General features: G+C 39.9%; 1 protein-coding gene across 2 annotated transcripts in view; it reads left to right on the top strand.

Annotated features, from left to right (window-relative positions):
- RELN (reelin) overlaps positions 1-23,830 on the top strand; it is a 529,179-nt gene that overhangs the window by 465,905 nt on the left and 39,444 nt on the right. For both annotated transcript variants that reach the window (XM_054494994.1, XM_063667694.1), the window contains exons 47-50: positions 5,738-5,878; positions 7,099-7,276; positions 9,461-9,654; positions 19,725-19,981. In XM_054494994.1, the coding sequence (XP_054350969.1) occupies positions 5,738-5,878; positions 7,099-7,276; positions 9,461-9,654; positions 19,725-19,981 (770 nt within the window). The remainder of the gene's footprint in view (positions 1-5,737; positions 5,879-7,098; positions 7,277-9,460; positions 9,655-19,724; positions 19,982-23,830) is intronic.

Here is a 23,830-nt window from a genome sequence, read left to right as displayed (position 1 = left end):
GAAAGGTGCTGTGCACAAAAAGGGCAACATTGTGGAAGGAATGGAGGAAAGAGATGGGGAGGGGAGGCTATAACACTTTCAGGTAAACAAATTTAGAGAGGACTTTTTTTTTTTTTTTTTTTTTTTTTTGAGATGGAGTCTCGCTCTGTTGTCAGGCTGGAGTGCAGTGGTGCGATCTCGGCTCACTGCAACCTCCGCCTCCCAGGTTCAAGCGATTCTCCTGCCTCAGCCTCCCCAGTAGTTGGGACTACAGGCGCACACTATGATGCCCAGCTAATTTTTGTATTTTTAGCAGAGACGGGGTTTCACCATGTTGGCCAGGATGGTCTTGATCTCTGGACCTCGTGATCCACCCGCCTCAGCCTCCCAAAGTGCTGGGATTACAGGCGTGAGCCACCATGCCCGGCCATATTCTTTACTTTAAAAAAAGCTTATTGGCTGGGTGCAGTGGCTCATGTCTGTAATCTCAACACTTTGGGAGGTCGAGGCAGGTGGATCACCTCAAGTCATGAGTTCAAGACCAGCCTGGCCAACATGGTGAAACCCCGTCTCTACTAAAAATACAAAAATTAGCCGGGCACAGTGGTGCATGCCTGTAATCCCAGTTACTTGGGAGGCTGAGGCATAAGAATCGCTTGAACCTGGGAGGCAGAGATTGTAGTGAGCTGAGATCATGCCATTGCACTCCAGCCTGCATGACAGAGCAAGATGAGACCCTGTCTCAAAAAAATAAAGTGTACAATTCAATGTTTTTTAGTCATTACTAAATAAAAAAAGAAAACCCACAGGGTTGTTGAAACCATCACCACAGTGTAATTCTAGAATATTTTGTCCCCCCTAAAAGAAATCCTATACTTATTAGCAGTCACTCCCCACCCCTCACCCCAGCCCTAGGTAACCACTAAGCTATGTCCTGTATTTGTCTGTTCTGGACAATTCATAGAAATGGAATTATACAATGTGTGTTTGTTTTACAATTGGCTTCCTTCACTTAGCATCAAAGTGTAGTGTGATATATTGTGGAATGTATCAGCTCCTCATTCCACCTTACAGCTGATTAATATTCCATTTTATGGATATACCACATTTTATTTATCTGTTCATCATTTGATAGGTTCTTGGGTTCCTTCCACCTTTTATGCTGCTGTGGACATTCCTGTGCAAGTTTTATGTGGATGTATGTTTTCACTTTTCTTGCCTATATACCTAGGACTGGAATTGCTGGTAATTATGTTCAACATTTTGAGAAACTGACAACCTTTTATCCACAACAGCTGTACTCTTTTACATTCCCACCAGCAATGTAGAGGATTCTAATTTCCCCATATCCTTACCAGCACTTGTTACTGTCTTTTTGACTGTTGCCATCTTCATGGGTGTGAGGTTGTATCTCATTGTGGTTCTCATTGACATTTCCCTAAAGGCTGATGATGTTGGGCTTCTTATTCCTGTGCTTATTGGCCATTTATATATCTTTGGAATATTCTCCAACTTTGTCAAAGAAGATAGGCTAATACAAAGAAATAGGCTAGTGGAGGAAATTTTATGCAAAACATAAAGGAAGGGTCTTGGCTTGCAAGGCAAATAGACACACATTTTGAAATGGGCTGACATCACAGAGTCTGTTGCTCAAACACAGAGGGCCAGGGGCTTCAGCGCTGAAGCTGACACAAAAGTCAAGACACATATAGCTGCAACACATACAGCCTCCCATAGCTTAACTGTTCATATTTACTGGTAATGATAAGGGTAGGATGATTTTGTGGAGGTTGCAGTGGCGTTTTGAAAGATTTACTTAATGAGAATACAAAGTAATTGTGAACCAAGAGATCCTTGCCTTGTCTCAATTTTGTTAGTGAATCAGTGTGAGACTTAGGTCACTGGGTGTCATCGTCATCTTTGCTAGAATGGCATTGTTAGGCTAGATTTTCTAGGCTTAAATATTTTATGTATCTCTTTCAAAGTAAAAGATATTTCAGGGAAGGATGAAGAGGTTTAAAACATTATGTTCCTTTCAAAGGGCTTTTTCTCATGATGATGATGACAGTGAGGACTTCATAGGTAGACAGAGTCATTCTGAAGAAAAGAGCAAAAATGAAGACTCTGTAATGTGTAGTGAAATTTGTTAAAAGGTGTAGAGGTAGTGTGGGGAGAGACACCTGGGAGACCAGTGAGGGGAACCATACTATTAACAGTAATATTTTAAGTACTTAGCAATGGATATCTATTAAACAAAACTGATGTAACACTTACTACATACTGTAGATGGGGAAGAAATGGTATAACTCCACAAAAGAAGCAAGAGGAGAGAGTTCAAGGATATGGAAAAATGAGAGATCGTCTCTGGGACCATTTTTCCCCCAACTCCAAGAAGTAGCAGCTGATGGTGGCCATCATTATAAAGATAAATGATAACACCTGCCGAGGAACTCCACCAAGACACTCATAGGTCTTGGTAAACAAGAACTAATTAATTTTCACAACACCCTTGTGAGGCAGAAAGTAGCATCTTCCTAGTTTTACTGACAGAGAAGCATCAGCACATAAACATAAGTGATGTGGCCCCTTCACACAGTGGAGCTGTGACAGGGCTGGGAATAAGAAGTCCTGGCAATTCAGCTTCCAAACTCTCATTTTTAACTTATATTCCAGTTCTTAGTGAAAATGTTTCCTCTTCTTACAAATTAATGTTGGATAGTATGTGTATCCTTGTTTGATGGGTACATAATTACTAGGTGTAGTTATTCCTAAGAATATAAAATCACATCTGAGAAGGGGCCTTAAAAATCATCTCATTTAACTCCCTTATTATACATGTTTAGTTACTCACCGTGGACATAGAACCTACTAGTGCCAGAGTACAAATGAAAGCCCTCACTTATCTTTACTCCTGAGGGGCCAACTTCCATGTTAGTACATTTTGCATGTAGTTTCTTACTGTTTTCTTTTCTTTGAAATGCCAGAGAGTTGCACAAATTGAAAATGTCAGCATTGGAAGTCCCTATAAATGCTGTCAACTCCAACAATGCATCTGGCTCCTAAATCTTCCATACAGTTTCTCTAAGTGGTTGCCCACATTGTGATTAAACACAGCCAATGCTCAGAAAGCAACCACCTGCTAGGCAACCCATGCCACCTCTCAGCTGCTGGGAAGCTGTCTGCCCCCTTTAACAGCCATCAAATCACCACCCCTCCACAGCTTACACCAGGCCCTGCCCATCTACCCTACAGGACATCTCTTGTAGGGTGTTTTGATCTTCCTGGGCATCTTTATTGCTACCAACTTAATAGTCTTTCAGCAAATGTTTATGAAGCTCCATCTGTAGGTGCCACCAACAATAAAATGATAAATAAGGAAAATAATCTAACAGGAAATTACATATGAATAGGCACTTTTAATACAAGGTGACGAGGGCTTTGGTGAAGTATGTGTAAGATATTAGAGGAACAAAGAAAGTTTATTACTCACCTACTATCTATAAGCACTGAGGATACAAACCAATATTCCCTAAGGGATACAGAGATATTCTCTGCCCTTCAGAAGCTTATAGTCTAAAAAAAAAAAAACAGAATAAATATATAAATGTTAACTCCGAGTAATTATGTGCTATGGAAATATGGTATTCCACTACGTTAATTATAAGTTGTTGCTGCAGATAAACAGACATAGCTATAAATAAATTTAGTCATTAAAAATAATTTATCATTAAAACCGCTGAGTTACACAGCTTACAGGGATGAGTGCATTTCCACATTGCTTACTGTGAGAATGGAAGCCCCTGGATACCAACTTCCTGGACCTTTAGAACACCTACTAAGCTCTAGGTGCTGTCCATGAAGTCTACGATGTTGAGCAAAAAGGAATCAACCCTACCCTCTTCCTTATAACTTACCATTCAAGGAAGAGACAGACATGTATCAAATATGTATGCAAATAAATGTATAACTATAACTGTGACAAATACTATAAGAGGAAAACAACAGTTTGCTATGAGAGAGAATATCAAGGAAGAAAAATCGTCTTAAAAGGGGTCAGGAAGAAAATTCTCTGTGAGGACCTGACATTTCCTCTGAGACCCGAAGGACACACAGAGGTTAACCAGGCAGAAAGAGAGAGAGGAAGTGGGGGAGAGGCAGAGAGAGGAAGGGAGGGAGAGGCAGAGAGAGAGAGAGAGAGAGACAGAGACAGAAAGAGAGAATATGTAGGCAGAAAGGTGGGAATGAGTTTGGTGTGCTTTGGGGCCTGAGGGGAGAAACAGTGCTCCAGAGGCGAGTGACCATGACGAGGGAGGGAAGCAGAGGCCCAGGTTCAGGCGGATCTCAGGCAGGACCTTGTGGGCCAAGGAGAGGACTAGGGGTTTCGGTAAAATGCAGTAGAAAGTGACAGGAGTTTATTAGGCAGAGATCACTCTGCTGAGGGAACATGCCAAAGCTGGGGAGCAAGCAAAATTATGGAGAAACCAGTTTGTACATAGACGCTCAACAGACATGTATCAGACTGACCATTTCAGGTGAAGATTTTAGTTCTAGTCTGTTCTCCATTTTCTAAACTTTATAGAAATATTTTCATTTGGAAAATGCAAACTCCTTCCTGTTGTTTGGTCTTTTGTCCTGCCTTAAACAGATATTCCTGAGTCAAATGATTAACGGTCTCTTAATGACAGAACATATATAGATCAATAAACACAAATGGTTTCCTCTAGAAGTCTTTTCATGTTCAATGCACTTGAGCCTCAGGCATTGCTTGGATTTTACTGCCATCTAGTGCCTCTGAAAACACGTGTTGTATTTTTGAGCAAGACACTCTCCAGAACTCTGTGAATGAGCAAATGTATTTCTGCCTCTGGAATGGGAGAACCTCTGTTTTAGCTTTACTTATATCGCTTTTATAGCGATGTAAAATAAGTCTGGTCTCATTTATTATGCTCTCTCTTTTCTCTGTACAATTTTCTCTGTCCAATTAGGGAGCAAGTGGGCAGCTGAAATCCAGCCCATGTTCTGTTCCCAAGCCAAATGCAGAGGGGTTGCGGCTGCTCAGGGAGTCATCTTTTCTGATTTTGCACTTACAAGTTAGCAGCAGCTCTGGTGTCACTCCATGGTACTTCCCACACGAAATCCAAGGCTCACAGCTCCCCTGAGGCTTCCAGTTTTAGGATTCGTTTTTGTTTCTGACTGTCTGTTCTTTACAAGGCTCAGAAAGATCACTGGGCCAAACTGTATGATCAAACTATCATAGTTTGGTTGGTTTGGTTTGACTATAAACAATGTTTTGTATAGAATATTGTAATAATGGCCAGCCAGGCACAGTGGCTCATGCCTGTAATCCCCGCACTTTGGGAGGCTGAGGTGGGAGGATCACTTTAGGTCAGGAGTTCAAGACCAGCCTGGCCAACATGGTGAAACCCTGTCTCCACTAAAATACAAAAATTAACTGGGTGTTGTAGTGCACGCCTATAATCCCAGCAACTCGGGAGGCTGAGGCATGAGAATTGCTTGAACCCAGGAGGCGGAGGCTGCAGTGAGCCTAGATGGCGCCACTGCATTCCAGCCCAGGTGACAGAGCAAGACTCCATCAAAAAAAGAAAAGAAGAATATTGTAATAATGAATGTTCTTTTCAGAAAAGAAGTAGGAATGTACATGCTTTTGTGTTACACTTCTCCATGCACTTGTTCACACATACTGGAACACATTTTCTTTTCCAAGCATCCTTCATTAAAATTCTCATCTTCTTCAAAGGTCCCAAGCCACTCGTTTCCGTTGGCATCAACCAGCTCCTTTTGACAAGCAGCAGACATGGGCAATAGATAATGTCTATATCGGGGATGGCTGCGTAGACATGTGCAGTGGCCATGGGAGATGCATCCAGGGAAACTGCGTGTAAGTCGATTTTTTTCTTCCTTCTGTTGAAAGCTCCTGATTCACATTCCATCTAGGAGATTTTTCTGTAACTGGTTTTTGAATCACTCCCATGCTCCTTAAATTAAACATTTTTTCTGAAATATGATCTTGAGCTAACTGTGAAGTTGATGGATGCTGTATCTTCATTCTTGCTTAGAGATTAGGAACTGAACAATAGCTATCTTGTCAGGAGACGGATGAATTATAATTAACTATATTTTATTTCCTTCTGTGTTTCTGTGATACACTTGAGCCTTGAAAATAACATTAGAAAAGGTTCAGGAGTTCAGTAAGTTCTGATCAAAACTAATACATCATTAAGTATTTTTCTCACTTAGGTCTGAATATATGTAAGGATATGCACATGTCGTTGTTTAATTTATATTGCTATGTTGTTTGCCTAAGAAAGTATGTAGATATCTGGTCAATTTACCAGAGGTATTTGATGCACAGGCCTATTATATTACTCTTAGAGAACCTCAGTATGTTTGGAATAATTTAAATGAAGGGGTGTGTGCGTGTGTGTGTAAAGCATAGAGGCCCATGGTATGTGGGCCTCTATGCTTTATTTTTGAGATTACGCTGTTTAATGGGGAAGTATGAATGAAGATGCTTTCCCCATACACCTGGGAAGTCTTTTTTTGGCTAATGATTTTAGCCCATACCCAGGATGACCCTTGAGACCCCTGAGCCTCCCAGTCCTATATTCATATTCTCTTCCACCCTAAACAGGGAAGTCAGTCTTTTGGTAAGAAGTGACAGTTATTGCCCAAAGTATCTTCTGCTGTTAGGACCATGGCCCCTTGGATTCCTAAGTGGCTCAAAGCCTCTGTTAAAAAGACCAATTTTGTAAATTATTAGGACCCACCAGTTTACTTTGACAGCTCCCATTGTTTATCAGCCATTCAGAGCTGTGTGATATAAGAGATGGGCCTTTAGTAGATTCTTTGAAGTTGCTTCTTTCTCTCCACCTATAACCCTGAATCACTACCTTAGGAAATGTTAGAGTTAGTTAATTCATAGATTATTTGTAACCTAAAGCACAGTTAAGGAGAGCAGGTGTATTCTGGCAAGCTCTCTGAAAATCAGTAACTTTTCGTCATCTTGGACTAGGAAAAGAGTAGTCTTCACAATTTGAGAACAAGCTTGCAGGGGCTTTGTCTGATGTTGACTTTTCCTCTCTCCTGTTCTGCACCCAGCTGTGATGAACAGTGGGGTGGCCTGTACTGTGATGACCCCGAGACCTCTCTTCCAACCCAACTCAAAGACAACTTCAATCGAGTTCCATCCAGTCAGAACTGGCTGACTGTGAACGGAGGGAAATTGAGTACAGTGTGTGGAGCCGTGGCGTCAGGAATGGCTCTCCATTTCAGTGGGGTGAGTGTTTGGCTGCTGGTTATTCATTTCTGCTCCTCTTAAGTTCCTTCCAAATAGTTGACTCTCTTCTGAAGTTTAATGGGCAAATGAAGATGCAGAGTTAGTTACCCTAAATGTACAACCCTGATCTGAACTTGTAACTTTATACAAATCTTTATACTATAAAGATAACTTTATACTACACTTTATACCAAGTAATTAGAAAATAAATATAGTATAACTTTATGATATGTTTTATACTAAGGAATCAGAAAATATTAATCATTCCCAGGATTTCTCTACCACAAATCAGTTGAGACTATTTAATTATTCAGAGTAGTGTCAGCACAGGGCATATTTAAGTACATATTATAAAAGAATGTGAGTGAATGTTCGTCTTGGAAAAGAGCACTTGTGCAATCTTCCATCTGCATGGAGCCCTTCTAATTGACAACTCCTGAGCTTGCAACAGATTTTGGATTTAGGGAGCCAAAAGTCTGGAAAATGAGCTGCGATGGTTCCTGAATTTATTAACAACAATGAATCATTTTTATAGATTATCCAGGAAAGAATAATTATTAGAAATTACTAGACATTTGTATGTGTAGCATATTATCTTGTGAGTGACAGCAGCAAGCTTGGAAACTTTCTTTGAGAAATTTTATAGTCACTCTACTTTTCTGCCAAAGGCGACTCTGTTTAAAATACAGTTTCTTTTATACCATGATTAGATAGACAAATTAATGTTTTAAAATAACAAATTTACTGCCAGCTTTTTATTTCCTTAGCATGCCCTACCTTAGAGTTTACATTTGTGCCAATGAAGTGTATTATTTATATTCAACATTTTAGCTCGAGTAACAAGAAGACATATAGCATATAGGCTTTTTATAATCATCAACACTGACAAAGACTGCAGTGTTCAGGATACTTTTCCTCACTTAGAACTAAAAGTGAGTTTTTCACATATGTTCATATGTGAAAAAAGATCCATATATCAACATTAAGAAATTAATACAGATGCCATTAAATTCTGCTAAAGTGTGAATTTAAAACATTACAATAATTAGAGATTATCTCTATAATTATAAAATTTCCAGATGTAGCTATTTTTAAATTTCATATTAAAATAGTCATCTATTTACAGGCGCGGTGGCTCACGCCTGTAATCCCAGCACTTTGGGAGGCCGAGGTGGGCAGATCACCTGAGGTCAGGAGTTCAAGACCAGCCTGGCCAACATGGTGAAACCCCATCTCCATTAAAAATACAAAAATTAGCCGGGTGTGGTAGCACACACCTGTGGTCCCAGCTACTCGGGAGGCTGAGGCAAGAGAATCACTTGAACTCAGGAGATGGAGGTTGCAGTGAGCCGAGATTGCACCACTGCACTCCAGCCAGACTGTCTGAAAAAATTAAATAATAATAATCATAATAAAATAGTCATCTCAACATGCTATTTTCTTAGTGGTTGATTCATTTTTAAAAATCTAATAAGTGTCTGAAAATAACTGGAGATAGTTTAATAAAAATAAAGGACAGTTATCTTAGTTCCAGCTCTCATCTTGCTTATGAGAAAAAAACAGCCAAGGCAACTTGGAAATGTGTCCTGGGCTGCGATACTCAACCTTGGCCCAAATAGACATTCATATAAAAAAAAAAAGGAAAAAGAAAAGAGAAAATTATCTTGGAATACATTGTTCTCTGTAAATAAGTCTTGAATGCTGAAATTTCAAAGTTCAGCAAACATGAGCTGGGTACCTACTGTGTACTAGGCAAAATACTAAGAGCTAGCATAGTAAGAAAGAGGATAAGAAAATCAGTGCTACAATACTATGTGGCTTGTATCACAAAATAAATATTAAAAGAATGGAAATACCTTGGGAGGCCGAGGCAGGCAGATCATTTGAGCCCAGGAGTTAAGACCAGCCTGGACAACATGACAAAACCCTGCCTCTACAAAAAATTAGCTAGACATGGAGGCATGTACCTGTAGTCCCAGCCACTTGGGAGGCGAGGTGGGAGGATCGCTTGAACCCAGGAGGTCAAGGCTGCAATGAGCTGTGATGGTGCCACTGCACTCCAGCCTAGGTGACAGAGCAAGACCCTGTCTCAAAAAAAAAAAAAAAAAAAATCCATAGAAAATCTATAATCTGCAATGGAGATTCCTTATGACTGTTTTTTTTTATTTTACTTCTTTTTCTTAGGGTTGTAGTCGATTATTAGTCACTGTGGATCTAAACCTCACTAATGCTGAGTTCATCCAATTTTACTTCATGTATGGGTGCCTGATTACACCAAACAACCGTAACCAAGGTGTTCTCTTGGAATATTCTGTCAATGGAGGCATTACCTGGAACCTGCTCATGGAGATTTTCTATGACCAGTACAGTAAGCCCGGGTTTGTATTCGATTTGATATCTAATAATGAGTACGTTGAGCAGAGATTGCTACCAGCAATCAATCATGGGAGACTGAGGGGGACCTCAGACTTATGCCTCACTAGAGGATGCCTCTGAGACTGAAATGAAGAAGGGTTTCTGAGCTGGATAAATAGCTGGTTTGGGTTTTTATTTTAAGAACAACTAGTTTTCACATCCCAGAATAAGATGAAATATTCTACCACAATGCCAACGGTGAATAAACCCAGTGCAAAAACCCACAGAAATTAACTAGTATGATTAATTTCAGCAATGCTTTGGGAAAATGGAAACAGAAAAATAAATATTTATTTATATAGTGTACACTCCGTTTTTAGATAATTCTGGACTGGAAAGCAAAGAAACACAATAAAATGTAAATATCCTTAAGAAGCCTAGAGATTATTTTTAAACCCCTTATTTAAAAACCTTGAATAAACACAACGTATGGGTCATTTTTAAAAAAGTACTGAAAGGCCAAAAGCAATGATTATGACCAATTAGAAATGTCAAAGAGTTGATAAGAAGGAAAATAGCATATTCAGTAAAGTAGGAGGAGGAAGAGGGTAAGAAAAGAGAAGACAGAAAGAATGAAAGAGAGAGAAAGGCAGGGTCCAGGGGGAGGCTGAAGAGAAGAGGAAATAAATATAGCCCAGACAGGAAACACATGCTGGGCATGGTGGCTCACACCTGTAATCCCAGCACTTTGGGAAGCCAAGGCAGGAGGATCACTTGAAGCCAGGAGTTCAAGACCAGCCTGGGCAGCAAAGCAAGACACTTTACAAAAAAAAAAAAAAACTTAAATTTCCTGGGTGTGGTGGCATGTGCCTGTAGTCCCAGCTACTCAGGAGGCTGAGGCAAGAGGATTGCTTGAGCTCAGGAGTTTGAGGCTGCAGTAAGCTATGATTATGGCACTATACTCTAGCCTGGGTGACAGAGTAAGACCCCATCTTTAAAAAAAAAAAAAAAGGAAACATAGATAATCCTTTAATGCATGGCAAGCCAGATACAGGCTAAAATTTGAGTAAAATAAAAAGAATCTTATAAATGATAATTTAAATTCAATATATCAGTTAAGAATAGGTTCAGCTGTCAATGGCAGGAAACACAAAATAACTAATTTTGCTCTCTCTCCTGTGTAAATTACATCCCAAAAAAAGTACTCCAGGACTGCTGTAGGCTCCACAAGCACCAGTGACCCAGGTTCCTCCTGTCTTATTGTTCTGCCTCACTCAGCATGTGACTTTCGTCTCATGGTCCAAAAGGGCCATAGCTCCCCAACTTTACAGTCCATAGGAAGGAGGTTGGGGCGAGAAGGGTGTGCTCTCTCTTCAAGGACATTTCCTAACAGCTGCACATACTTCCTTTCATATTCCATTAGCTATTGAGTTTAGCCACATAGCCACACCCAGATGCAAGGAAGGCTGGACATGCTGTCTTTATTCTGGGCGACCAGTCACTTGGATAAAAAGGCTCCTATTAGGAAGGAAGAAAGGGAGAATGGCCATTGAGGAAATAAAAGCAGTTTTTGCCACAAGCAAAACTTTTAAATCTTCCACTTGCATTAAAGTTGGACACCGGGGGGAGGAGCCAAGATGGCCGAATAGGAACAGCTCCGGTCTACAGCTCCCAGCGCGAGCGACGCAGAAGACGTGTGATTTCTGCATTTCCATCTGAGGTACCGTGTTCATCTCACTAGGGAGTGCCAGACAGTGGGCGCATGTCAGTGGGTGAGCGCACCGTGCGCCAGCCGAAGCAGGGGCGAGGCATTGCCTCACTCGGGAAGCACAAGGGGTCAGGGAGTTCCCCTTCCAGGGGTGACAGACGGCACCTGGAAAATCGGGCCACTCCCACCCGAATACTGTGCTTTTCCGACGGGCTTAGGAAACGGTGCCCCAGGAGAGTATAGCCCGCACCTGGCTCAGAGGGTCCTACGCCCACAGAGTCTCGCTGATTGCTAGCACAGCAGTCTGAGATCAAACAGCAAGTCGGCAGCGAGGCTGGGAGAGGGGCGCCCGCCATTGCCCAGGCTCGCTTAGGTAAACAAAGCAGCCTGGAAGCTTGAACTGGGTGGAGCCCACCACAGCTCAAGGAGGCCTGCCTGCCTCTGTAGGCTCCACCTCTGGGGGCAGGACACAGACAAACAAAAAGACAGCAGTAACCTCTGCAGACTTAAATGTCCCTGTCTGACAGCTGTGAGGAGAGCAGTGGTTCTCCCAGCACGCAGCTGGAGATCTGAGAACGGGCTGACTGCCTCCTCAAGTGGGTCCCTGACCCCTGACCCCCGAGCAGCCTAACTGGGAGGCACCCCCCAGCAGGGGCAGACTGACACCTCACACGGCCGGCCAGGTACTCCAACAGACCTGCAGCTGAGGGTTCTGTCTGTTAGAAGGAAAACTAACAGAAAGGACATCCACACCAAAAACCCATCTGTACATCACCATCATCAAAGACCAAAAGTAGATAAAACCACAAAGATGGGGAAAAAACAGAGCAGAAAAACTGGAAACTCTAAAAACCAGAGTACCTCTCCTCCTCCAAAGGAACGCAGTTCCTCACCAGCAATGGAACAAAGCTGGACGGAGAATGACTTTGACGAGCTGAGAGAAGAAGGCTTCAGACGATCAAATTACTCCGAGCTACGGGAGGATATTCAAACCAAAGGCAAAGAAGTTGAAAACTTTGAAAAAAATTTAGAAGAATGTATAACTAGAATAACCAATACAGAGAAGTGCTTAAAGGAGCTGATGGAGCTGAAAACCAAGGCTCGAGAACTACGTGAAGAATGCAGAAGCCTCAGGAGCCGATGCGATCAAATGGAAGAAAGGGTATCAGCCCTGGAAGATGAAATGAATGAAATGAAGCGAGAAGGGAAGTTTAGAGAAAAAAGAATAAAAAGAAACGAGCAAAGCCTCCAAGAAATGTGGGACTATGTGAAAAGACCAAATCTACGTCTGATTGGTGTACCTGAAAGTGACGGGGAGAATGGAAACAAGTTGGAAAACACTCTGCAGGATATTATCCAGGAGAACTTCCCCAATCTAGCAAGGCAGGCCAACATTCAGATTCAGGAAATACAGAGAACGCCACAAAGATACTCCTCGAGAAGAGCAACTCCAAGACACATAATTGTCAGATTCACCAAAGTTGAAATGAAGGAAAAAATGTTAAGGGCAGCCAGAGAGAAAGGTCGGGTTACCATCAAAGGGAAGCCCATCAGACTCACAGCGGATCTCTCGGCAGAAACCCTACAAGCCAGAAGAGAGTGGGGGCCAATATTCAACATTCTTAAAGAAAAGAATTTTCAACCCAGAATTTCATATCCTGCCAAACTAAGCTTCATAAGTGAAGGAGAAATAAAATACTTTACAGACAAGCAAATGCTGAGAGATTTTGTCACCACCAGGCCTGCCCTAAAAGAGCTCCTGAAGGAAGCGCTAAACATGGAAAGGCACAACCGGTACCAGCCACTGCAAAATCATACCGAAATGTAAAGAACATCGAGACTAGGAAGAGACTGCATCAACTAACGAGCAAAATATCCAGCTAACATCATAATGACAGGATCAAATTCACACATAACAATATTAACTTTAAATGTAAATGGACTAAATGCTCCAATTAAAAGACACAGACTGGCAAACTGGATTAAGACTCAAGACCCATCAGTGTGCTGTATTCAGGAAACCCATCTCACGTGCAGAGACACACATAGGCTCAAAATAAAAGGATGGAGGAAGATCTACCAAGCAAATGGAAAACAAAAAAAGGCAGGGGTTGCAATCCTAGTCTCTGATAAAACAGACTTTAAACCAACAAAGATCAAAAGAGACAAAGAAGGCCATTACATAATGGTAAAGGGATTAATTCAACAAGAAGAGCTAACTATCCTAAATATATATGCACCCAATACAGGAGCACCCAGATTCATAAAGCAAGTCCTGAGTGACCTACAAAGAGACTTAGACTCCCACACATTAATAATGGGAGACTTTAACACCCCACTATCAACATTAGACAGATCAACGAGACAGAAAGTCAACAAGGATACCCAGGAATTGAACTTAGCTCTGCACCAAGCGGACCTAGTAGACATCTACAGAACTCTCCACCCCAAATCAACAGAATATACATTTTTTTCAGCACCACACCACACCTATTCCAAAATTGACCATATACTTGGAAGTAAAGCTCTCCTCAATAAATGTAAAAGAACAGAAATTGTAACAAACTGTCTCTCAGATCACAGTGCAATCAAGCTAGAACTCAGGATTAAGAATCTCACTCAAAACTGCTCAACTACGTGGAAACTGAACAACCTGCTCCTGAACGACTACTGGGTACATAACGAAATGAAGGCAGAAATAAAGATGTTCTTTGAAACCAACGAGAACCAAGACACAACATACCAGAATCTCTGGGATGCATTCAAAGCAGTGTGTAGAGGGAAATTTATAGCACTAAATGCCCACAAGAGAAAGCAGGAAAGATCCAAAATTGACACCCTAACATCACAATTAAAAGAACTAGAAAAGCAAGAGCAAACACATTCAAAAGCTAGCAGAAGGCAAGAAATAACTAAAATCAGAGCAGAACTGAAGGAAATAGAGACACAAAAAACCCTTCAAAAAATAAATGAATCCAGGAGCTGGTTTTTTGAAAGGATCAACAAAATTGATAGACCGCTAGCAAGATTAATAAAGAAAAAAAGAGAGAAGAATCAAATAGATGCAATAAAAAATGATAAAGGGGATATCACCACCGATCCCACAGAAATACAAACTACCATCAGAGAATATTACAAACACCTCTATGCAAATAAACTAGAAAATCTAGAAGAAATGGATAAATTCCTCAACACATACACCCTCCCAAGACTAAACCAGGAAGAAGTTGAATCTCTGAATAGACCAATAACAGGAGCTGAAATTGTGGCAATAATCAATAGCTTACCAACCAAAAAAAGTCCAGGTCCAGATGGATTCACAGCCGAATTCTACCAGAGGTACAAGGAGGAGCTGGTACCATTCCTTCTGAAACTATTCCAATCAATAGAAAAAGAGGGAATCCTCCCTAACTCATTTTATGAGGCCAGCATCATCCTGATACCAAAGCCTGGCAGAGACACAACAAAAAAAGAGAATTTTAGACCAATATCCTTGATGAACATTGATGCAAAAATCCTCAATAAAATACTGGCAAACAGAATCCAGCAACACATCAAAAAGCTTATCCACCATGATCAAGTGGGCTTCATCCCTGGGATGCAAGGCTGGTTCAATATACGCAAATCAATAAATGTAATCCAGCATATAAACAGAACGAAAGACAAAAACCACATGATTATCTCAATAGATGCAGAAAAGGCCTTTGACAAAATTCAACAACCCTTCATGCTAAAAACTCTCAATAAATTAGGAATTGATGGGACGTATCTCAAAATAATAAGAGCTATTTATGACAAACCCACAGCCAATATCATACTGAATGGGCAAAAACTGGAAGCATTCCCTTTGAAAACTGGCACAAGACAGGGATGCCCTCTCTCACCACTTCTATTCAACATAGTGTTGGAAGTTCTGGCCAGGGCAATTAGGCAGGAGAAGGAAATCAAGGGTATTCAATTAGGAAAAGAGGAAGTCAAATTGTCCCTGTTTGCAGATGACATGATAGTATATCTAGAAAACCCCATTGTCTCAGCCCAAAATCTCCTTAAGCTGATAAGCAACTTCAGCAGAGTCTCAGGATACAAAATCAATGTGCAAAAATCACAAGCATTCTTATACATCAATAACAGACAAACAGAGAGCCAAATCATGAGTGAACTCCCATTCACAATTGCTTCAAAGAGAATAAAATACCTAGGAATCCAACTTACAAGGGATGTGAAAGACCTCTTCAAGGAGAACTACAAACCACTGCTCAAGGAAATAAAAGAGGATACAAACAAATGGAAGAACATTCCATGCTCATGGGTAGGAAGAATCAATATCGTGAAAATGGCCATCCTTCCCAAGGTAATTTACAGATTCAATGCCATCCCCATCAAGCTACCAATGACTTTCTTCACAGAATTGGAAAAAACTACTTTAAAGTTCATATGGAACCAAAAAAAAGCCCGCATCGCCAAGTCAATCCTAAGCCAAAAGAACAAAGCTGGAGGCATCACACTACCTGACTTCAAACTATACTACAAGGCTACAGTAACCAAAACAGCATGGTACTGGTACCAAAACAGAGATATAGATCAATGGAACAGAACAGAGCCGTCAGAAATAATGCCACATATCTACAAGTATCTGATCTTTGACAAACCTGACAAAAACAAGAAATGGGGAAAGGATTCCCTATTTAATAAATGGTGCTGGGAAAACTGGCTAGCCATATGTAGAAAGCTGAAACTGGATCCCTTCCTTACACCTTATACAAAAATCAATTCAAGATGGATTAAAGACTTAAATGTTAGACCTAAAACCATAAAAACCCTAGAAGAAAACCTAGGCATTACCATTCAGGACATAGGCATGGGCAAGGACTTCATGTCTAAAACACCAAAAGCAATGGCAACAAAAGCCAAAATTGACAAATGGGATCTAATTAAACTCAAGAGCTTCTGCACAGCAAAAGAAACTACCATCAGAGTGAACAGGCAACCTACAAAATGGGAGAAAATTTTCGCAACCTACTCATCTGACAAAGGGCTAATATCCAGAATCTACAATGAACTCCAACAAATTTACAAGAAAAAAACAAACAACCCCATCAAAAAGTGGGCGAAGGACATGAACAGACACTTCTCAAAAGAAGACATTTATGCAGCCAAAAAACACATGAAAAAATGCTCACCATCACTGGCCATCAGAGAAATGCAAATCAAAACCACAATGAGATACCATCTCACACCAGTTAGAATGGCAATCATTAAAAAGTCAGGAAACAACAGGTGCTGGAGAGGATGTGGAGAAACAGGAACACTTTTACACTGTTGGTGGGACTGTAAACTAGTTCAGCCCTTGTGGAAGTCAGTGTGGCGATTCCTCAGGGATCTAGAACTAGAAATTCCATTCGACCCAGCCATCCCATTACTGGGTATATACCCAAAGGACTATAAATCATGCTGCTATAAAGACACATGCACACGTATGTTTATTGCGGCATTATTCACAATAGCAAAGACTTGGAACCAACCCAAATGTCCAACAATGATAGACTGGATTAAGAAAATGTGGCACATATACACCATGGAATACTATGCAGCCATAAAAAAATGATGAGTTCACGTCCTTTGTAGGGACATGGATGAAATTGGAAATCATCATTCTCAGTAAACTATCGCAAGAACAAAAAACCAAACACCGCATATTCTCACTCATAGGTGGGAATTGAACAATGAGAACACACGGACACAGGAAGGGGAACATCACACTCTGGGGACTGTTGTGGGGGTGGGGGGAGGGGGGAGGGATAGCATTGGAAGATATACCTAATGCTAGATGACGAGTTGGTGGGTGCAGCGCACCAGCATGGCACATGTATACATATGTAACTTACCTGCACATTGCGCACATGTACCATAAAACCTAAAGTATAATAATAATAATAATAATAATAATAATAAAAAAAAAAAAGATTTGGCATGTAGAACAAATCGTTACATGGTCAGTATTTGTGCATATTCAATATGTCCTATTAAAATTGTATTCTGTAGTTGTTGAATGAAGTTCTTTGTAATTATTCACTTCATAAAAATAGTAAATTTTTATTAAAAAAATAAAATAAAATAAAATAAAAAAATAAAGTTGGACACCAATAAAGGAATCCAACTAGAAGCTAAGTGGTACAGAGTACCCTGTGCTCAACTATTAGTAGGAGATAACAGAGAAGCCAAGTAAACTGTTTCCTTCGTCTTGTTGGAGGAATTTATAAAGACCTCAACTATGAGTTCCTGAACACTTAAGCAGCATAACGTGCAAGGAAAAGAGAGTTATGTTTCTGTAGGGTAAAAGCGTAACTGTCTAATCTACTTTAGTTCTCTGAAGGGGAATCAAATTGACTGAGGTAGAAACAGTGGTCATAATTTATTTAGACTTTCAAGTAGCCTTAGGTAAATTTCCATTCCAGAGATTTTTAAAATGTGGTCAAAGACTTATCAGAGAAAATAAAAACTAATTTAGAAATAGGAAAGAAAAAATAGAGATAAAAGATCATTGCTCTGTGTGAAGAAGTGCGATTGTGTATCCCTCCAGAAACTGACAGATTTTGGATAGTATGTAAACATGCCAAACCAATCGAGGTAAATTTTAGGAACATCTCACAAGATAAGCATACCAAAAAAAAAAAAAAAAGGTGCAGGGAAGACAGATGAGCTTCAAAATTGACATAAATGAGGAAATAGACTTTGGAAAAGACTCTGCATAAAGGGTGATGTCTCTCAGCTGCCAGTACCCGCACAGGGGAGGGTCTAAGATTCATACTTTCTAGACTACACTGTTCTTCCCTAAGACTAAGATCCATTAAGCTATCATGGCCCAAAGGGTGCACAGAATGATGGCATAATAGAAAAAAGTATTTAAAATTCAAGTTGTATAAATCCAACTAAAAGCATCCTACCTGTGAATGAATCTTGGTTGGCCTCCATCTGGAATACTACCTACTGTTCTGGCCACTCTACCTCAAGGAAGACAGAATAAAAAAAGGAAAAATAAAATCAACAAGGAGATACTGTATAAACAAAATTAATATAATGAAATCTCTTTAATGTGAAAGACAAGAACTAAAAGTGTCACTGAAGCCCTCAGTTTAAGGGGCTTCATGGGATGAACTTGGACTGGTTGTCTTGCCTTGGAGTTCTGCAAACACTAAGAGGCATCCCTTGAGGTTAAAGGGAGGTAGATTAGCATAGATTAAAAAATAAGATGATACTGGCTGGGCATAGTGGCTCATGCCTGTAATCCCAACACTTTGGGAGGCCGAGGTGGGTGGATCACCCGAGGTCAGGAGTTCGAAACCAACCTGGCCAACATGGTGAAACCCCGTCTCTACTAAAAATACAAAAATTATCCAGGCGTGTTGGCATGCGCGCCTGAGGCAGGAGAATTGCTTGAACCCAAGAGGCGGAGGTTGCAGTGAGCCGAGATTGCACCATTGTACTCCAGCCTGGGCAACAGAGTGAGATCTCCGTCTCAAAAAAAAAAAAAAAAAAAAAAGATACTTTGTGTGGAGGATGGTAAATCTAAGGACATTGTCTTCCCCAACAGATTTTATGAGTTATGAATATAAATTCAAGAGGTTGATATGTTCCTGGGTTTTCATGTATAATTGTGATTAAGGGGCATTTTAGACCTTATTTCTAGCTAATTCTGTTTCCTGTTGGAGCATGGAGCCACATTTTTCCATGTCTGTCCCTGGTGAGTGAGACAGGGATAGATAGCATGCTGGGCTTGCTAGCCCATGGTTCTCACATGATATTTTCTACGAATATATACACTTTTAAATATTTTCAACAAAGCATATAAACAAAGTCAGTGTCTGCACCATAGACAACTGATAATGGACTTGGTACCCTCAGGCTGAGAACTGAAATGTCTTCCCACAATCCAGTGTCCATACCCCAAGTCACTTGCCAGCACTCATGGAAACAGAGTGAAAACAAGGTACCAGGGAAGGAAGCAGAAGGAACCAAGCACTAGGTGACAGAAAAAAGTCAGCATTGGCTTATGTCTACCAAAGTGCATATACTCTAGGCCTACAGATACCCACCAGGTATGCAAAAAACTGTGTAGTCCCTCTAAAGCCTGCCCACAGACAGAACCAATTGGGAGTTCCGGGATACTTGAATCTGTTCACATTCTATTTCCCCCAATTTAGTGACTACTGAGACTTCATAAAATTAAGCCAGTTAATCGTGGTTTTTGAAAATTATTTTAGCTTATGTCCTTCCCTCACCCACCATGTGACATACAGTATCTTATGGCTGGTTGTAAATCTTTTACTCACAGGAGATATTTGACAAGGGTTCTTCCCCACACCCTCCCCCATCATTTTCCTATAGATTTGTGAATATCCTTCTCCCTCCTGATGCTAAAGAGATTGCCACTCGCTTCCGCTGGTGGCAGCCAAGACATGACGGCCTGGATCAGAACGACTGGGCCATTGACAATGTCCTCATCTCAGGCTCTGCTGACCAAAGGACCGTTATGCTGGACACCTTCAGCAGCGCCCCAGTACCCCAGCACGAGCGCTCCCCTGCAGATGCCGGCCCTGTCGGGAGGATTGCCTTTGACATGTTTATGGAAGACAAAACTTCAGGTAAATTATGCACAGCGCTAAATAAAAAGCCCACTGGAAATGGAGTGGTTTGGATTTGGGTCTTTTCAAAAGAGCGAAATATGGAACCTTTTCAGATGTTCCAGTGGTGTAGAAACACTGAAAAGGGTGTCATCCTTTTGTTCCTCTCAGCCTTCCTGGTTGGCATTTTAACTAAATCTTTTCTTTCATTCAAGCCAGCTAGTGTGTTTTTATATATAGCAATCTATAATTTTATTAACAGGATTTGCTTTTCTTAGAAAATTTTCAGTGTTTCCTGTTTTCTATTTTGGGTAGAAAGCCAAAGATTTCTACCCAAATCTTCTACCCAACAAATGACATTTCCCGGTCATTTGTTTTAGTAACTGAAGACAAATATTTTGTTTTGCTACAAGGCAGACACATTTCTAACGCAATTCCATGTCTTAGGTCATGTCCCAGGTCTTGCTTGTTAACCTTCATTCCCTATATGGGTATTCAATGATATTGGTGAAGCAGGAAGGACCTCTTTGTACTCCTCTCTTTTTTTTAAGACAGTTTCATTCTTGTTGCCTAGGCTGGAGTAGAATGGCACAATCCTGGCTCACTGCAACCTCCGCCTCCCAGGTGCAAGCAATTCTCCTGCCTCAGCCTCCAGAGTAGCTGGGATTACAGGCATGCGCCACCATGCCCAGCTAATTTTGTAATTTTAGTAGAGATGGGGTTTCACCATGTTGGCCAGGCTGGTCTCGAACCCCCAATCTCAGGTGATCTGCCCACCTTGGCCTCCCAATGTGCTGAGATTACAGGCGTGAGCCACTGTGCCCAGCCTATCCTCCTCTCATTTCTAATGTCTTGTTTTCATTTCATGACACTATTCTGGTCATCTTTATAAAAAGTGGTGTCTTATATTAAGTATGTATCTTTGCCATGCCACATATCTGTTATACTACATGCAACGTGGTATCTTCAGATAAAGCAGTGATATTCATTATATATCCCACACTAACATGTATCTAAACAGTAAAGATCGATATACTGTTATGCCAGTATTGATTCAGACAGTGGAACTCTGTCACACCCAGCTCAGCCCCTAGCATCTTGCAGGGAAAAGACAGTCTGGTTCATTTTTACAATAATAAGACTGATAAGAATCTTCCAGAAGAATAGCATGTCCTGGAAAAAAAATTGAAACTTGAGGAATTTAAAAAATTTTAATTTTAGTTAATATTTTCTTGTAAAAGTATACATGTTCAAAATGTGAAACAGAAAATACAGAAAATCCTAAGGATGAAAATAAAAATCACTCAGGGGATAACCATTGTCAATATTTTGGCATATATTCTTAGAGAACTTTTTTTAGTTTTTTTACATAAACATATTTTTAACAAAATTATAGTCTTAAATTATATATATTTCATAGCTTCTTTTTTTTGTTTAGAATTAAATCCTTATTTCCTCATGTCCTTAGATATCTTTGAATATAAAATTTTAGTAGCTATATACTCAATAATAATACTGGATATTTAGGTTAATTTCATTAATTCATTTATTAGTATATCATGTGGCATAACGTAACAGCAAATATTTATTTTGAAACACCCTTGTTTAAAAAAAACTTGTAAATAGAAAAAGCTTAAAATGTCCCTCGCCACTACTAAGTGTCATATTCTCTTAAGAAGGTTATTGAAATTTGCTTACATAGATCTGGTTCAGAACTTTGCTTCATTACTCATTTATTTTTTTCCTGTATAATGGTTTACATAAGTGAGTTTACAATCAAAGAATAATTTAAACACTGCTTCCATATGAATAAAAGCACAGACTAGTTATTCAAGTACCTAAAATGCTGATTTGATTTTATGTTTAATTAGCGATATACAATCGAAGGAACAAATTTTCTGGCTCCTACCTGTCTTGCAAAAATGGAGTTCCTAGAAACTGTAACGTGTACATACAGAAGTAGTTTCTAATACTGCAGGAGAGACGGGTGAGTTAGTTGAGCAATGCAAGCCCTCTTTCATCGGGATTGCAGAGTTCTAGCATAAAATGAAGTATGTACCCCAGAATAAAGTGGCTCAGAGTATTCTTACTGGAATTCAAATTTCTGTGCACTTTGACTCTTGAGTCCTGTATTTGTGAGGTAGGACTAAATGTGGCTCCAAATCCCTCACAGTAAAAAAACAGATAATGGTATTGCAGTCACTATTTGAATCCCAGAGATAAGCTGCTTGTTGTGTGGCATATATGCTCAGACAAAATCAAAAAGACACAATGTGGGTGAAGGCTGAATTATAGTTATTTGGTCTTTTCTCTGGATCCTCTGAGGCATCAACTGTGCTGCTTCCATAGTGGCTCCAAGCCTCCAGCTGCACCTGTTCAGCTTCCCTGGAAATGCTGGGACTAGCCAGAAAACTTTTAGAAAAGAATTGGACCTATAAAATCAAAGCATATTGTGAATGAGATGCAACATATATTATGGATATGTTTAATTTCTAACTTTTCTGGGATAAAATTAATGTAAAATCACCTCTTCCAGAAGAGAAAAGGAACTGTGAGGGTTGTGGAGGTAGGGGTTAAGAGAGAAAGAGAGAGAGGATCAACACATAAGATGTACTCTGCATTAATCAATTCATAGTCTTACTACTTAGGTTTTCTTTAGACTCCTCCAAATCTATTTCTTCAGTAGTATTTTGCTGAGTACATTTCCTCAAAGTGTTAACTGTTAATCAGGTTTAGGAGTCAAGACTTATTAAAAGAAATATCTATCCAGAATACTTGAATATCCATACATAAATAATAAAATATTAAGAACATTACCAAGGTAAATTTATAACAGTATTATCTTAGAATCCTAATTTCTTAAATAATCTCTTTAATAAGATTTTATTTTACTTTTGGCCAAATTAAACATGGCTTCACATTATAGGACTTAAAATTAGCCTTTATAACAAGTTTGTTATAAACTCATTTGTTATAAACTCATTTCTTAAACTCAAAAATCATTTGTTTATCTAATTAAATAGGGTGGTTGCCAGGATCTGGAGAAAGGGGAAATGAGGAATACTTTTTCAGTAGCTATAAAGTTTCTGTCATGCAAAAGAAATAAGTTCTAGAGATCTGCTGTATGACATAGTGTCTATGGTTGACAGGATGATATTGTGCACTGAAAATATGTTAAGATGATATGTCTCTTGTTAGGTGTTCTAAACAGCAACCCCCCAACAAAAAATAAAAACCACACACACAAAAGAATACAAGGAAATTTTTGGAAGTGATGGATCGATTTGGTGCCCTGCTTGTGCTGATGGTATCATGGGTTGCGCATGTTTCCGAAGTCATCAAATGTATATTTCATTTTTTAAAACAAATTTTTTAGAGACAGGGTCTCACTCTGCTGCCCAGGCTGGAGTGCAGTGGCACAATCACAAATCACTGCAGCCCTGAACTCCTGGACTCAAGCAGCCTCCTGAGTAGCTGAGACTATGGGTGTGCACCACCACTCCAGCTAATTTTTTTTTAACAGTCAGGATCTCACTATGTTGCTGAGGCTGGCCTCAAGTGATCCACTTCAGCCTTTCAAAGTGCTGGGATTACAGGCATGAGTCACCATACCCAGCCAAGATGTATGTTTTAAATGTGTGTAATTTTTGTATATCAATTATATCTTGATAAAGCTATAAAAAAATTCATTACAAGCTTTTTAGTTACCCAGATAATACCTTCAGAATTTGAGTAGAAGTAGTTAACTCTCTTCCCTATCCGGTATTAAAAAAAAAAAAAAATGACCAGCCCAGTGCAATTGTGATTCTTCATGATTCTTTCCTAATAGACACTGTAAATAAAATTTTTAAAATTAAAAAAAAATTATCT

Source organism: Pongo pygmaeus, chromosome 6, assembly GCF_028885625.2.
Source record: "Pongo pygmaeus isolate AG05252 chromosome 6, NHGRI_mPonPyg2-v2.0_pri, whole genome shotgun sequence".
NCBI classification, from domain to species: domain Eukaryota; kingdom Metazoa; phylum Chordata; class Mammalia; order Primates; family Hominidae; genus Pongo; species Pongo pygmaeus.
The sequence above is the reverse complement of the archived record's forward strand: the minus strand, read 5'-3'. Positions and strand labels throughout refer to the sequence as shown.